Here is a 16363-nt window from a genome sequence, read left to right as displayed (position 1 = left end):
CTTATTGCCTCGGATACTGGAGGTAGCACACAACCATCAGGGCTAGCAGCCATTGATAGCCTTTGCCTCCAGGAATTTCTTCAACCCTCTTTTAAAGCCATCCAGGTTGGTGGCCATCACTACATCTTGTGGTATTGAGTTCCATAATTTAACTATGTGTGTGTGAAGTGTGTGAGCTGGAGCTTACTCCCAAGTAAATGTGCACAGGATGCAGCCCAATCCTGTGCATGTCTACTGCGAATTAAGGATGCCACAAGGCACCTTCATACCTGTATCACATGAAAGGCCATCATGTGTAGAGAGGGGATACACAGCTCTCCCTCTGGCTCCACCCTGAGCTCATGCTGCCCTGATAGACTCACTCCCACATTAGGCCTGAATGCCTGCAAAGAAAAGTGATTGAAGCTCTAGAATAGGGCGAAGAGTCTGAGCATATAGGTCTCCATCCATCGTCTTCTGCCACAGACCTGAAGGCTGTGCAAAAGTACACAAAGCTGAAGGCTGGGCAAAAGGTGCATTCATAGAATCATAGAATAGCAGAGTTGGAAAGGGCCTACAAGGCCATTGAGTCCAACCCCCTGCTCAATGCAGGAATCCACCCTAAAGCATCCCTGACAGATGGTTGTCCAGCTGCCTCTTGAAGGCCTCTAGTGTGGGAGAGACCACAACCTCCCTAGGTAACTGATTCCAATGTCGTACTGCTCTAACAGTCAGGAAGTTTTTCCTGATGTCCAGCTGGAATCTGGCTTCCTTTAACTTGAGCCCGTTATTCCATGTCCTGCACTCTGGGAGGATCGAGAAGAGATCCTGGCCCTCCTCTGTGTGACAACCTTTCAAGTATTTGAATTCCTGCAGCGCTGTTCTACACACGATTTACCTTCACATGAATCGTGAAGCCTACACAGTTTCACTACCTAGACCATCACTCTGTTCCCACTGTGGCCAACCAGATGCCTGTGGGAAGCCTAGAAAAAGAACATGAGTTCAATACCACCCTCCCTGTCCTGTTCTTGAGCCACTGGTACACAGAGGCATATAGCCATCAATGCATAGTAGCCATTGATGGTCTCATCCTTCACAAATAGCACAGCTTGACCAACGAACTCCATCAGTGCTTCCTATGGTGAGCGCAGAGCCCAACCCTCATGGTGCTATATTAATATTAATAATAATAATAATAATAATAATAATAATAATAATAATAACGCACCACCTCTGAAAATGTCACTAGTCATTGAAACGCTCTTTGCTTCCATCAAAATCTCTTGGACCATTTTCCCCCTCATGCAGGAACCTCAAATTTCTCTCAGAATTTCCGTTAGGCCAAACCAGCGGCAATTTGAATGCAGACATCTGTTTTCTAGCTAGTCCTCTGTTCTGTGTATCTCACACATTTGCATCACTCAAAAGATGTTTGTCTGCTCGTGTGTGGGGATAATGTGGGGAGAGGAATGTGGGTGCCCACATCGCCCACCCCACATTAGCCCTACATGTGAGTAGCTCAACAGGGCTAAAATCAATATAGTCGTGGAACAACTTTTCTTCCACGACATGTAATGCTTTTGCTCCTATTTCCGATCGCTTTGCTCCCTCTATTGACAAGATGGTTTAAAGCAACATTGCATAACAATGTATTTATGGTTTACACTTCTGTGCAGTTTCTCGAAAGTGTTTTGGACAACTTCCTGATCTTCATTTTTTATTCCTGCTCCCCTTCTGTCTCCCTTTCATTTCCTTATTTCGTTTGAAGTGTTCATATCTTCAAACATTTATCTGCAACAATTAAACCTCAGTTTTTCTGATCTTTGATGCTTCTTAGAGTTGTTGTTAAGGTCATCTCAAATCCAGAATTAGGTGCTATCTATGTTCCACTGCAATTGCCATAGCTTCTGCCCAAAGAAATATAGGAAGTGTGGTTTGGTGAGATTCCAAGGTCCTCTAACAGGGCATTTTCACAGAACTACAATTCAGGGGTTTCCTGAGGCTGAGATGTATGACTTCTCTCTACAATTGGAGCTCACATGACTGAATTCTCATGCATAGAAGACATTCCCTGCACATAGAAAAGCAATCTGCCAAGGACAAGGGCCATACCCTAGCCTCCTCCCTGGTTTTATGAGCAAGGGCGTTCTTGGTTTGATAGAAAGATGCGTTCAACCTTGGGAGTCTGAAATGGTACAGCCCATGCACAGCTTTATTGCGGTTGTGAGAAACGGATCTTAGGATCTGCATGTTCATTTGTTGTCATGGTGACCATGGATCCCTTGGGAGAGAGGATTGATTTTGTTGACACTTTTTCTTCTTCTTCAGATGGAACTGAACAAAATAAATCTTGCTTGTGGATGGACAGGTGTTGCATCCATGTCACCTCAACCCCACCCTGTTCACAGAGGAGGGATGTTACACTTTCACTTTCTTTAGCTTGCCACCTCTTCCTCTGTAAAAGGCAGGTGGCCACCGAAAAAGAAGCTCAAAAGGTGGAGCTCTACCCACCATGGAGCTATAGCGAAGGGAAAAGCTGTATTGAACTTCCCTCCTGGCATAATATAGCTGTTAAAGGAACAGGAGGATCTCTCCCTAAGGAGAGATGGATCTATGCTGAGGAGATAATGTGTCAGTGGGTTTTTATGTAACTTTCTTCTCATGTATTTCTTCACAGGGTTCCCCTGGACCTCCTGGAGTTGCTGGTCCTCCTGGACTTGCTGGACCCCCAGTAAGTAAGCATTTGTTTGTTTTAATAGGAAGTTGTCATTGGCAATGCCAGACAGCATGAGCGCTCCCTCTCTTTACCACAGGTACAGCTGTGTCCCTCTTCTGAGGCTGACTTTACAGGTGTCAGATTGGAAGATGGATGGATTTGACCCAGGTGTTGCAAACCACCGGGGGTGGTTGGTTGGTTCTTCCTGCACAGGCTTCACTGAAATGCTTGGGAGATAAGCAGGTACACGTATGGCTTTGTCACACAGCCCACACACATTTCAATGGAGATTGTGCAGGAGAACGTCCCCTGAGGGTTGAAGTGCATGTTCCTTAGCAAGGAGAGAGGTATCATTTGGATTTGATACAAAAGTGTGTGGGGGGGAACCACCTCTTTCTCCAGGTGCTGAAGATGTTAGATGTCAGCACAGAAGCAATGTGGTTACTGGATACTTTATCAGCAGATTTTGGCATTTTAGTGATCCGTATCCACTACAGATGCCACTTTTCTTTTAAAAAAATGTTTTTGTGGGGGGCGGGCGGGAAAGATAGCAGGGGGCCTGTCAGCTGATATACAGCAATATATATGAGCAATTTGTACCATTAGGCATTATATGCAGTAGAAAAGAAAATATTAGCTGTTGTTATATATTCAATGTGGTGGCAAGCACCACAGAACAAGTAGTAGTAGTAGTAGTAAAATGAATCCAGAGTAATAGCAGAATAAAAGTTTATTAGTATCAGCTAACAAAGTAGTGGGTAAGTTTTGAGCTACCTCCAAATTCTTCTGAAGCCTGGATAGTAAGCAAAAAGGCAGGAGAGAGAGAGAGAGAGAGGAGTTGAAGTAATTGTTAATAGGGATGGTGAAAAGCACCCAGTCTGAACTTCTTGAAAGCATTTCTCACACATCACTTTTTGAAATTCTTATAACAATGCTGTAAGGTAGGCCAGTATTGTGATCACTTTGTTATAAGTATGGGGGCAGGAGTTGGAGGCTTAGGCCATAGCTAGACCTAAGGTTTATTCCTGGATCATCCAGGGGTCAAACCTGTTCATCTAGGTGACACAAAGGGGATCCAGTGCTCAGGCAGGAGCGAACCCTGGATGATCCCAGGATAAACCTTAGGTCTAGCTGGGGCCCTAGTGAATAGTGGCTTTTCCTGCTCCACTTAATTTGTGACTACTGTAAAATTAGAACTGCAAACTTCTCTGTTCACAGCTAATTGTGTTAATCACTGGGCCGGCCCTACCATTAGGCAGAGTGATGCAATTGTATCTGGTGGCAGATGCTGGGCTGGCAGATGTGGGGGGCAGTAGCCTCTCAGCCATGCCTCCTATGCTCCCTGGCTGTTCCCTTCTTTTGGAGGACAAAACTGTTTGTGCCCTATAGCTTTTCCTGCACGCCCTAAATTATTCTTCTGCTCTCTGGTGCGGTGGGTATGCTTGTCCCATTGCTAATGTTGATGTAAGGTTCGTCTGCTAGTCCAGCTGGTTTCATGGTGTGGGTGTGGGTGTGGGTGAGTGGGTGGGTGTATACACACACACACACACACACACACACACACACCCCTTCTCCATCTCCTCAGGCAGCAAAATAGCTGGTCCTGCTTAACCCCTACCCTATACAACCTCTTTTTGCACAAAGCGGTAGCAAATATCGTACCACTGCAAAAAGCCAAACTCTGATCATTTTGTTTGCTTTTATTGTGTGTTCTAGGGCCTACCTGGTGAAGTGGGCAGAACTGGACAGCCTGGACCACCTGTAAGTTGCTTCAGGGCTTTCATTTCCCCAAGGTAGAATCTTAAACCTGTATGTGTTTGGGACTGGCTGGCAATGCGTCTAAAATAAGCCCATATCGTTTGAGGGTAGAAGAAGGTGGGCGTGTATGAATGGACTGCATGCCATTTCTCTGTTTGTGAGGGGCCTGGGTGAGAAGGGACAGGCAAACTGCTTATCTGACCCTCTCTGGCTGACCAACCCTAGCAGCATGAGCTGCCAGACAGTCTGCTGGTGCCCACCGAGACCTTGTGTCTTTCTTTTTGTCCACAAGATGCAATTTGTGCAAATTTGCAGCTGGGAATATTTACAGAAATTGCAATTTGCACAAAACCACAGCCGTAGCGAAATTTATGTAAATAGCAAAATTTATGTAAAAATGCAGGCATAAAGGACCACTTACGCCTACAATTTTGCGCAAATTGTAAGTTGCATTATTTATGGCTGCAATTTTGCACAAATCATGATTTCTGTAAATATTCCCGACTGCAAATTTGCACAAATCGGGATTTGCACACACAAAGAAATGGGAAACCATAAGCCAGCTCAGGGATCTGCGAGCTGGCATCCAGAGGACCGAGCTGACAAAATTTCACTGAGCTCCATCCCCAAAGTGGATTCATTCAACATCCTTTGGGGTGGGGGTTCAGTTTCCTACCTTGCAACTGAGACATCAGCCTTTAAGAATGTTTAAATTGCAGAATGGGAAGGATGGGTTGAAGGGGCAGTGAGCTGCCAGTATGAGACCTCTCAGGAGCCCCTGGCCTTCTAGACCTGGAGTGCAGAACCTCTTTCAGACCAAGGGCCAGATTCAATTTTGAAGAAGCTCTTGGGGGCTGCATTCCAGTGGTGGGTGGGGTGAAGGCAAAGAGGGCGGAGCAAAAATGCAAAACATACCAGTGTATTGTAGCTTAAAGCTCTTATTGTCAGTAACCACATCTTAGCCTAGGAGCGCCGTTTGAACCTTTCAGAATGGAGGAAAACACAACAGCCAAGATCAGTGGTCAGGAGAAAGGGGGGGGTGGAACCAGGGGTAGGAGGTGTGGCCATCTAGGAAAGCTAGAGCTTACCTGTGCATCCATGATGGAAGTGGCATTCTTTCTGTCTCTTGTGGACTTCATATCAATCAGTCTTCAACCTTTTTAAAAACAGAGATTCTTGTGTTGGCTTGAACTGGGTAAGGGCAGGCTACTCCTATTGCTGCACAATGTTTCATATATTCAGGAACCATATTTCCTCCAAAGTAGCTTTGCAATTTCCCCTTAAGTAAACTGCTCCCCTGTAAGAAGCTCCATATCGACACAAGGAATGTGACAAAAAACATCTTTGGATAAGCACACAATCTATGTGTGGTTAGACAGAAAATAAAGTCCTACAACTCATGCTGGGAGTTGTAGGACTTTTTCCCCATGTCTAACCATGAATAGGATTGCACCCTAAGTCTACTTCCTGCACTGCAACCCTTGAACATTTTTTTTAAAAAGTTCTACTTATGCCTTTGGAAACTTTTCTTTGGTAATGCTGCCATCTCGTGGCCATTTCTGAGACTGCTGTATCGAACAGAAAGTTACATCAATGTTGTCCTCTTTTTACACATGGATCAATGAGGCCAGGCTTAATGGTTGAAAAAGTGCTGTGAATCTTTCAGATTGTTGTCCTGCCACCTGATGGAGTTGTGGGAGGATTAGATACCACCTGCAATGCCTTTTAATGGTGATTTTCTCTGCGGTGGCTGATCGTTCAGTTTTATTGGGTTTCTTACCTTCAGTTTATCATCTGACATTTTCTTTTAGCTTTTTGTTTTGATTTTTGTTAACAAGAATATTTTGTAAGATGGGAAAGCGATCATGAGTACAAGTGGAGACTAGGGGTGTGCACGGACCCCCCACTCCGCTTCACTTCCAGATCCGTGATTTGCGGATCAGGCCGCTCCGCCCCGCCCCCGCTCCGCCTATGTCCACTTCGCTCCGCTCGGAGCTCCGGATCCGGATCGGAGTTCCGTTTCCCCCCCCCCCCCATAGGCTCGCATTAAGCTAAAAAAGTATACAACTTTTTTCTGTTAAAGTTAGAAACCTCAAGTTTGGCACCATGACACCTCATGGAGGTATACACAAGCACACCAAGACTCAAGGCAATCCCATCATCCCCTGATTTTTGGGGAATTTATGAAAACCAGGCACCCCATTCACACCCCTTTCCATAGCTCCGTCAATTCGCACGTTAAAAATCTCAAACTCGCCACCACGAAAGCTTATCCAGGGGTGTACACGCACGCCAAGACTCAAGGCAGTCCCCTCATCCCCTGATTTTTGGGGAATTTATGAAAAACGGGCACCTCATTCACACCCCTTATTTATTTATTTATTTATTTATTTATTTATATTTATTTATTTATTACATTTTTATACCGCCCAATAGCCGAAGCTCTCTGAGTGGTTCACAAAAATTAAAACCACAGTAAAACACCCAACAGGTTAAAACACAATTACGAAATACAGTATAAAAAGCGCAACCAGGATAAAACCACACAGCAAAGTTGATATAAGATTAAAATACAGAGTTAAAACAGTAAAATTTAAATTTAAGTTAAAATTAAGTGTTAAAATACTGAGTGAATAAAAAGGTCTTCAGCTGGCGACGAAAGCAGTACAGTGTAGGCGCCAGGCGGACCTCTCTGGGGAGCTCGTTCCACAACCGGGGTGCCACAGCGGAGAAAGCCCTCCTCCTAGTAGCCACCTGCCTCACTTCCTTTGGCAGGGGCTCACGGAGAAGGGCCCCTGTAGATGATCTTAAGGTCCGGGTAGGTACATATGGGAGGAGGCGTTCCTTCAGATAACCTGGCCCCAAACCGTTTAGGGCTTTAAATGTCAATACCAGCACTTTGAATTGGGCCCGGACCTGGACTGGCAGCCAATGAAGTTGTAAAAGGACTGGCGTAATGTGATCTCGCCAGCCAGACCCTGTCAATAACGTTGCTGCCCTGTTTTGCACCAGTTGAAGTTTCCGGACTGTTTTCAAAGGCAGCCCCACGTATAACGCATTGCAGTAATCCAAACGAGAGGTTATCAGAGCATGGATAACTGTAGCTAAGCTATCTCTGTCCAGATAAGGGCGCAGCTGGTATATCAGCCTGAGCTGGTAAAAGGTGCTCTTTGCCACTGAGTTCACCTGTGCCTCAAGTGACAGTTCTGGATCCAAGAGCACCCCCAAACTACGGACCCGATCCTTCAGGGGGAGTGCAACCCCGTCCAGGACAGGGCAAACATCACCTCGCCAGACAGAAGAACCACCCGCTAACAGTACCTCCGTCTTGTCTGGATTGAGTTTCAGTTTATTAGCCCTCATCCAGTCCATTACCGTGCCCAGGCACTGGTTCAGAACAGCCACTGCCTCACCTGGTTTTGATGAAAAGGAAATGTAGAGCTGGGTATCATCCGCATATTGATGACACCTGAGTCCACATCTCCCTTTCCATAGCTCTGTCAATTTGCACTTTAAAAATCTCAAACTCGCCACCATGATAGCTTGTCCAGGGATACATACGCACGCCGAGACTCAAGGCAGTCCCATCATCCCCTGATTTTTGGGGAATTTATGAAAACCGGGCACCCCATTCACATCCCTTTCCATAACTCCGTCAATTTGCACTTTAGAAACCTCAAACTTGCCACCATGATAGCTTGTCCAGGGATACATATGCACGCCAAGACTCAAGGCAGTCCCAGCAGCAGAGCCCGGTAAAGGACCAAGGGAGAGGGGGACCTTACCTGCCTCCGTCCGTGGTCCGTCGCCGTCTTCAATTGAGCCCGCGGTTCCACCAGGAAGTCTGGGCCGCAAGCGGCCCAGACTTTCTGCTGGAACTGAGGGCTCAATTGAAGATGCTGATGGACCGCGGATGGAGGCAGATAAGGGAGAGGAGGGCGGGGAGGGGGGTTACCAGGCCCTGCCGCCGTCACCGCATGGGTGACGGCGACGGCGGCAGGGCCCGGTAAACCCCACTTACCTTTCCGGCAGAGCTCCGGATCGAGGCAAAGGATCCGCCTTCACCTCGATCCTCTTCGCCACGCTCCGCCAGCCCCCTAATCCTCTTCGCCTCTGCCTTAAGGGCAGGCAAAGCCCCCTGCTCCACTCCTGCTTCTCCAGTCCGATTAGAAGCGGAGCACATCCCTAGTGGAGACCCTAATCGTTTCTCTCTCTCTCTCTCTCTCTCTCACACACACACACACACACACACACACAGATATTTGTATTCATTTGCAATACCTTCTCTTTATTTCATGCTCTCTGTTTCACACTCAGAGGTACACATTACTTGCATACTCCCTTATATGATATGGTGACCATATGACCAGATTTGCCCGGATTTGCCCGGGGTTTTGATGACAAATCCAGGAGAGGAAGGGGAAATCCGGATTTTTTTCCAAAGAGCAGCTCTAATGGGAATTAACAAAAATGCTTATAGCTCTGTCATTTTTTAAGATAAAGACATGAAACTTGGCACGATAGTGGGTCTTAGGAAGGGCTTTAGTCATACCAAATTTGAAAAATCTATTCATCCGCTGATTTTTTTTGGAATTTTTTTAAAATTGAGGTTTTAAAATTATTATTTTTAAAATTGTCATTTTTAAAGATAAAGAGATGAAAGTTGGCACCATGATAGCTTTTAGGTAGAGCTTTAGCCATACCAAATTTGAAACATCTGTTCAGCCATTGATTTTTAGGAATTTTTTTAAAATTTGAGGATCTAATTTTTTTACAAAAATGTTATTTTTAAAGATAAAGAGATGAAACTTGGCACCATGATTGCTCTTAACAAGGACTTTAGCTATGCCAAGTTTGAAACAGATCTGTCCATCCATTGAGTTTTAGGATTTTTTTTTTTAAAGTTTGAGGTTTTAAAATTATTTTTTAAAAATAATTTTAACATGGCAACCATGTTGTCCTCCTTTTTGGTTTCCAAAATATGGTCACCCTATTATATGAGAACATCTGAAGAGCCCTGCTGGATTAGGGCGACCTGCCTAGCATGACCAGATACAAAAGAGGGCAGGGCTCCTGCAGCTTTAATTGTTGCAATGAAGAGAGAATTCCACCAGGGGCTGCAAACATACAAATGACCCCTGCTGAAATTCCCCTTTCCATGCAACTGTTAAAGATACAGGAGCCCTGCCCTCCTTTCCATATGGTCACCCTGGTTTTTATGCTTGACACAGGAGTGCAGAACCTCACACTTGGGGACCAAATCCTGCCCTCTTGGGTTCCCTACTTGATCCTCTAGTCTTCCCCCAGGTGGCCCTACCCTCTTCCCCCATCCCCACTCCCCTTTTCCCCAGCCATCAATCATTAGTTGCTTTCCTTTTCCAAAATGGCTGTCCTAAGGCGTAGATACTGGCAGCGAGAGCTTTCAAATGAAACATGCTGGGGTTTTGTTTTTGTTGTCCGTCTGTTCGCATTTTGGCCCCGCCCTGTTGGCCTTTAGCCCCGCCCATGACTGGAATGTGACTTCTAAAAGCTTCTCCAAAATAGAATTTGGCCTTCAGGCTGAAAGGGGTTCTGAACACCTGCCATACAAAGGACTTGCATTCCCCCATGCTTTTGGCCTAGACTTTGGATTCGTGGATTCCATCCCAACACCAGTTTCTGAAATTAAAACCACAATAAAACAACCAACAGGTTAAAAGCACAATTACAAAATACAGTATAAAAAGCACAACCAGGATAAAAAACGACGCAGCAAAATCGATATAGGGTTAAAATACAGAGTTAAAACAGCAAAATTTAAATTTGTTTAAATTAAGTGTTATCAAGTGACTCTTCTTGAACTGTGCTTAGACATCGTTTAAGTACATGCCTCTTCTTCCCATCCCTTGTGTTGACATCTGGGTCTTTAGGTACGGGGAAGAAATATCCCCATTTCTTGGAAACGAAGCCACAGATCTCTGTCATAAGCTCTTCATCCAGGTCAACCACAGCATTTCCACAGTGCCTGGTGGCATAACTTATTTCCTTTTGGGCAGTGGAGAGATGTCTTATCTGCAGCTGCCCCCCCCCCCCAAAAAAAAACCATCCAGTTATTCTTGGAAGACGTTCAAGGATTACCAACTACTTGCAGGGCAAAATTTGAGAGCATCCAATGGTGTGACCCAAGCATAGGGTATGAGCCCAATTTCACCCATGCTCCAGAGATCATGAAGGCATAGGGAATAGCCCTTAGTAATGAAGAAAATAGACTTGGATCTTTGTGTAAGGAGTTCCTCTGTATGCTTCTTGCTTCTTCAGGGTGGTCATGAGTTTCTTCCTGAAATGTGGAAGATATGTCCTATCTTGTACTAAGTAAACCAAATCATACCTAGCCCAAAGAACAGATTTGCACTTATTTGTTTTGTTTGTTTGACTATTGTTTAGGGTTTACCTGGAAAATCTGGATTTGATGGCTTACCTGGACTGCCTGGCTCAAAGGTAAGGCTCATTACCATTTGACAAAATAATGCTGATCTTATCATTCAATTGATTAGATTAAAAACCGAAATAAGTCCCAACAGCTAGAGACAGGTAATAAGGTTCTCCCACCAAGGTGTGAGGCGGTTGTTGCATGTTTTGTGAAAAGGAAGGAGATAGAATAATAGAATAGCAGAGTTGGAAGGGGCCTACAAGGCCATCGAGTCCAACCCCCTGCTCAATACAGGGATCCACCCTAAAGCATCCCTGACAGATGGTTGTCCAGCTGCCTCTTGAATGCCTCTAGTGTGGAAGAGCCCACAACCTCACCAGGCAACTGGTTCCATTGTCGTACTGCTCTAACAGTCAGGAAGTTTTTCCTGATGTCCAGCTGGAATCTGGCTTCCTTTAACTTGAGCCCGTTATTCCGTGTCCTGCACTCTGGGAGGATCGAGAAGAGATCCTGGCCCTCCTCTGTGTGACAACCTGTCAAATATTTGAAGAGTGCTGTCATGTCTCCCCTCAGCCTTCTCTTCTCCATGCTAAACATGCCCAGTTCTTTCAGTCTCTCTTCATAGGGCTTTGTTTCCAGACCCCTGATTAATGAAGGCCACCATTAATCCAGAGAGGGAAAATACTCAATTCCCGCAAGGCTAGAGTGGAGGGAGAAAATACACAATTTCCCCAGCCTTGGGGAAACCTTGTTCCCCCTAATCCCACCACCACCATCAATCGTGGCCTTAAGGCACTCTGAAACCCTTGGGTTAGGAGGGCCTTTAAGGCCCCACTTGGCACAGGAGGAGGCAAAGTGCACTTTACAGGGGAACTAGAAAGTGCACAATTCCCTCTGCATGCCATTATGGCTAAGCACTCATCCAGGCCGGAGCCCCGGAATAGGGCTGGATGAGCAGGGTTCAGCAAACTCATGGGGCAAGTTCTCTAGTCCCTACCTAGGGATATTTCCGGAGGAGGTAAGTGGGAGAATGTTTACGCACTTCCCACTCCCGGTCTGAGCTTCTGATTACTTGGATAATTATTTAGAGAATGGGGAAATCCTATACTTCGAGAAATAATTATCATTGCTAAAATACTAAACATTTTTGAAACTGCTGGTATTGAATGAAAGTTGGGTTTGCTGTCTTGAAAATGTTGCTGTCTTGAAAAATAATTTATGTTCAAAATACGTCAGCGGTTTGATTATTTTTTTTTGCGTAAATTCATCTTTCAGTGCTTAAGAGGTTTACATTTTCTTCCCTTTTGTTGGAATGGTTGGGATCCCTCCTTCGAGACCACACCTCTTCTCCTCTAAGGTGCAATGCCGTGCAAGCTTAGATGGAAAAGAAATCCTACAATTCTCAGCATGACTAGCTGATGAATGCTGGAAGTTGTAGGACTTCCTACCACCACCTATACATGCATAGGATTGTATCTTAATTTCACACACTCCCACATTAGTGTTCCAAGGAATAAATGGATTTGGGAATCTCATGTTTTCCTTGAAACATCCAGTTCTGATCTTAGATTGTTTTATTAAATAGCATCTGTCTCGTGTTTGAATTTCTTTCAGGGAGATCGAGGAGAAAGGGGAGACAACGGCTTCCCTGGAAAAAATGGTATTAAGGTAAATATATATACACACATTTCTTACAGTTAATGTCAGCCACTTTTTTTTTTTTTTTTTTAAATCATCATCTGTTCTGCTCTTGTGATTCAGGCTGTAGGTAGACCTAAGGTTTATCCCAGGATTGTCCTGGGGTCAAACCTGTTCATCTAAGTGCCACACAGGGCATCCAGCGCTCAGGCAGGGATGAACCCGGGATGATCCTGGGATAAACATTAGGTCTAGTTATGGCCTCAGTCAGAGATAACTTACGCCAGGGTAAGGCTGAGCCAAACATTTTCCCTTTTCAGTATTGTTGGGGTTTTAATGGGATTTTTAGGCAATTTTTCAGCCAAAACTTCCCAATATTCATGTTAAAGTACTGGTTTGAGGGTGTGTGAGGGTGTGTTCCCTTTGAAGTGCTAATGTTGTCCTCAGATGCACTTTCACTCCTTCCAGTACACATATTTATTTCTGATGAAGATTGTGGTTGAGGTTTAACATTTTAAAAATCGCTAAAAATCAGGGCATGATCCAATTTGCTTCAAAGTCAGCATGCGTAAGGTCCTATGCGGTATAAAAATATAATAAATAAATAAATAAATAAAATGGTGCCCAGTTATATGTCTTTAACTATAAAAATGATGGAGATGAATGCAGTTTTGTAAATGGGGGGAATGCTGAAATATTTGCAAATTCGCTAAAACTTGGGGGATGATCCAATTTGCTTCAAAGTTGGCATGCATAAGGTCCTCTGTGGACCCTTTCATGGTGCCCAGTTACATGTTTGTATCTTGAAAAATGACAGAGATTAAAGCAGTTTTGTAAATGGTGGGGAAAATTTTAAAATTCCCTAAAAATCAGGGGATGATCTGATTTGCTTCAAAATTGGCAAGTCTAAGGATCTATTTAGAAGCTATCATGGTGCCGATTTTCATGTTTCTAACTTGAAAATTTAAAAGGTTATAGGTGATTTACTTTTCCAATGTAAGTCTATGGGGAAAAATCCAGATCTCTGGAGCTTGCTCTGGATTCAGATGCGGATCGGTTTGGAAGAGGTCTGGATCGATCTGGAGCAGTTCTGACCTGATCCGGAAGGTCTGGATCAGGATCCAGAGCAGATTGGGGGGTCCCTGCACAGCCCTATCCACAACTATTCAATTGCAATCACTAGGCTGTGATAGCACTGAACCTTCGCAGGATCAGGCGCGTAAACTTTTTTTTAAAAAATGTAAAGGGTGCCCCCCCTCCTGCTATAGTATCCATGTTGCTAAATCAAGTGCTGAGTCAACTATAAGAAACATTGGAACTTTTCTTTTCTTTCCTAACCACTAAGCAGAAAAATTCTCCTTGGAAAATCTCCAAATATAAGTTGGCCTTGTGAATGCATCCTGTATACCTGTGGGCCAAGCTACATGAGACATTAAATGAATAATCCAGGGTTTTATTTAGAATGTAAATTACATCAACTGGGGGCCTTAGCGGTGATAGAATTAAAAGTTATCAGAGCAGGCATAGAAAGGGGATTTAACTCTTTCCTACCCCATGGATGCCCCAAGGAAAATTCCTCATCTGATCTGGCGCATGGTTCTTCTTATGTTCTCATGTCACATATGGTTTGGCCCTGACTTCTTCGCTTTTCCTTCCATGGTATTTATGCAAGTCTTAAAGAGCCTTCAGAATACTGAAATATCTGCAGTGTGGGGTTTCTTGAACTGAAGAAACAAAAGAGTAGTTCTCCGTTCATATCACTTTGACAGCTTTCATTAAAAAGAAACGGTACACAATTTTAAGAAATTACAGAGATAGTGACTGCCCCATGTAGCCAATACCCAATAGCAGTTAAAATAGGAGTACTATTATTTTGCTTTTGCTTTTTCAGGGTGAAACAGGAGAGCCTGGCCTACCTGGCATTGTGGGTGAAAGGGTGAGTATTGTGCATATAACATCACCCCAACCCAGAACAGCAGCAAGACCAGGTTAGAGCAACTTCTTTCTGAAGTGCCGTTGATTCAAAATAGGACTGACTTGAAAGTTGATCTGAGTGGGCATTTCACTGAAGCAAGCAGTCCTTCAAACCAGTTTAGTGGTTCAGTCCCATGGAAACCCATAGTATATAATGTTAAGTGGAGTATTCACAGAACTCATCCAGAGGCTAAATGCATGGATGCTGGATAACAGAGTGGCAATTGCCCTGTCTGTACTGGATGTTGACAATGGAAGCTTGGCAGAAGCAATCTAGCATACTGGGGACTTGTTCCAACCTGTTGCTGTTGTTTTGTTTTTTTACCATAGGGTGAATCTGGTCTTCCAGGGCCATCAGGTTTGCCAGGACTGAGAGGAGAAAAAGGAGACCAGGTATGCTGTTTTCAGGTGTTTGCTTTATTTTCATGGGCTTCAAAGGAAATTAGTCTTCTGTTTAAAGAACAGGGATGGACAGACAGATCACTGTCCATGTCGTGCACCATTCCCCCCCCCCAACTCCCCATCCCTGCTTGCTGCATGCACTGATCTACCTGGTGATCTTCCCACTCCCTCCCCAGCCACCATTTTGCATAAAAATGGTGGCTCTGTGTTTTTCCTAAAGGGGGCAGTTATGCAAATATTACAGGCATGAATGATCTATTTAGACCATTTGCACCTGTAATTTTGCATAAATGTGCGAAAGGGCCCATAATGAAACAGGCTGAGCCACCATTTGTGGTTCGGTGGAGGAGCAGGACCCGGCACACATGTGTATGCCCAACTTAGTGTGTGCTGAGTGGGGCAAACATGGTGGTCCATGGACTCAAGTCTGGGGCGCTGAGCCAGGGAGCTTTGAGCCATGACGAGGGAAGACACCCATGGCATCCCTATTAAAAACAGGTTCATTTGGGCTATGGCTGGTCTTTCCCATAAACTAGAATGCAGCTTGGCAGCGTCAGAGATGCTTATTGCTTGCTCATGGCTATGATTATTTGATATACTGTTTGCACTCCTTTTGAAGATGCCTCCTGCTGGACTTTCATTTACTACCTCCAGCTGGCCACTTATAGTACAGCAGTGAATTCTTGGTGGGGCTGCCCGGTGTAATACAGTAAGCGCCCGTGTTTGTTCTGTGCCTTACAGGGTGAAAAGGGAAGAGCTGGACTCCACGGCTTCAAAGGTGAAAGAGGGGACAAGGTGAGTCTCAACGCAACAACTGAACGAAGGCTCCCAGACGCACAAGTAAATGACCCACAAAGCGACAGAGAGATTGTGTCAGGCCCACAGAGTAGCCCCGCCCCCCGCCCTGCCAAAACCCCCCTCTAAATATAAATGTAGGATGCAGTCATACACTCACTTCAGAGGAAGCCCCATTGAACTAAATGGGTCTGCTACTGAGGAGACATGTATAGGATTGCACTGTTAGAGCATGGGAAACAATTACATCCAAATTTAGCTGGACCAGATATAGTTTCTCCCCCCACCCACCTGCTTTCTGGGACTATTAAGCTCCTGCAAAAGTTGATGAGTGACTTTAAGGGGCAGGAAACACTGAAGAAGTTTAAAGTGGGAGTGGAATTATCTTTAAAGACAAGGCGGCTGAAGTCTCTTTTTTCCCAAGAAAAGAAAATGCTGCCACTTCTTGCAGCTGCTTCGTTGCCCTCAGCCACCCGGCGGCGTTCTCTTTGAAAGTTAGGATTGAACGCTATGTCGTGAAGTAGCGTCATTCCTGTGGGCATTCATGGGTAAAAACTAAAACCAAAAAATAGCTGCCGTGGGAGGTGTCGTGAGCAGAACTAAAGCCAATGCCATGAGCAGGACAGCCAGATGAACACACACTGCGGTGTGTGGCTTTACTGCTTTTTTTTTTCTTTTTTAATGGTTAG

The 16363-nt window shown here is 44.8% G+C and overlaps 1 protein-coding gene across 1 annotated transcript in view; it reads left to right on the top strand.

Moving 5' to 3' along the window:
* The window catches only part of COL22A1 (collagen type XXII alpha 1 chain), a 250200-nt gene that overhangs the window by 161757 nt on the left and 72080 nt on the right, over positions 1-16363 (top strand). Inside the window, exons 25-31 of the mRNA XM_063131168.1 lie at positions 2660-2713; positions 4415-4459; positions 10880-10933; positions 12480-12533; positions 14395-14439; positions 14808-14870; positions 15621-15674. Coding sequence (XP_062987238.1) covers positions 2660-2713; positions 4415-4459; positions 10880-10933; positions 12480-12533; positions 14395-14439; positions 14808-14870; positions 15621-15674 — 369 coding nt within the window. The remainder of the gene's footprint in view (positions 1-2659; positions 2714-4414; positions 4460-10879; positions 10934-12479; positions 12534-14394; positions 14440-14807; positions 14871-15620; positions 15675-16363) is intronic.

This window comes from Elgaria multicarinata, chromosome 7 (assembly GCF_023053635.1).
Source record: "Elgaria multicarinata webbii isolate HBS135686 ecotype San Diego chromosome 7, rElgMul1.1.pri, whole genome shotgun sequence".
Taxonomy (NCBI): domain Eukaryota; kingdom Metazoa; phylum Chordata; class Lepidosauria; order Squamata; family Anguidae; genus Elgaria; species Elgaria multicarinata.
This window is presented reverse-complemented; position numbering and strand designations above follow the sequence as displayed.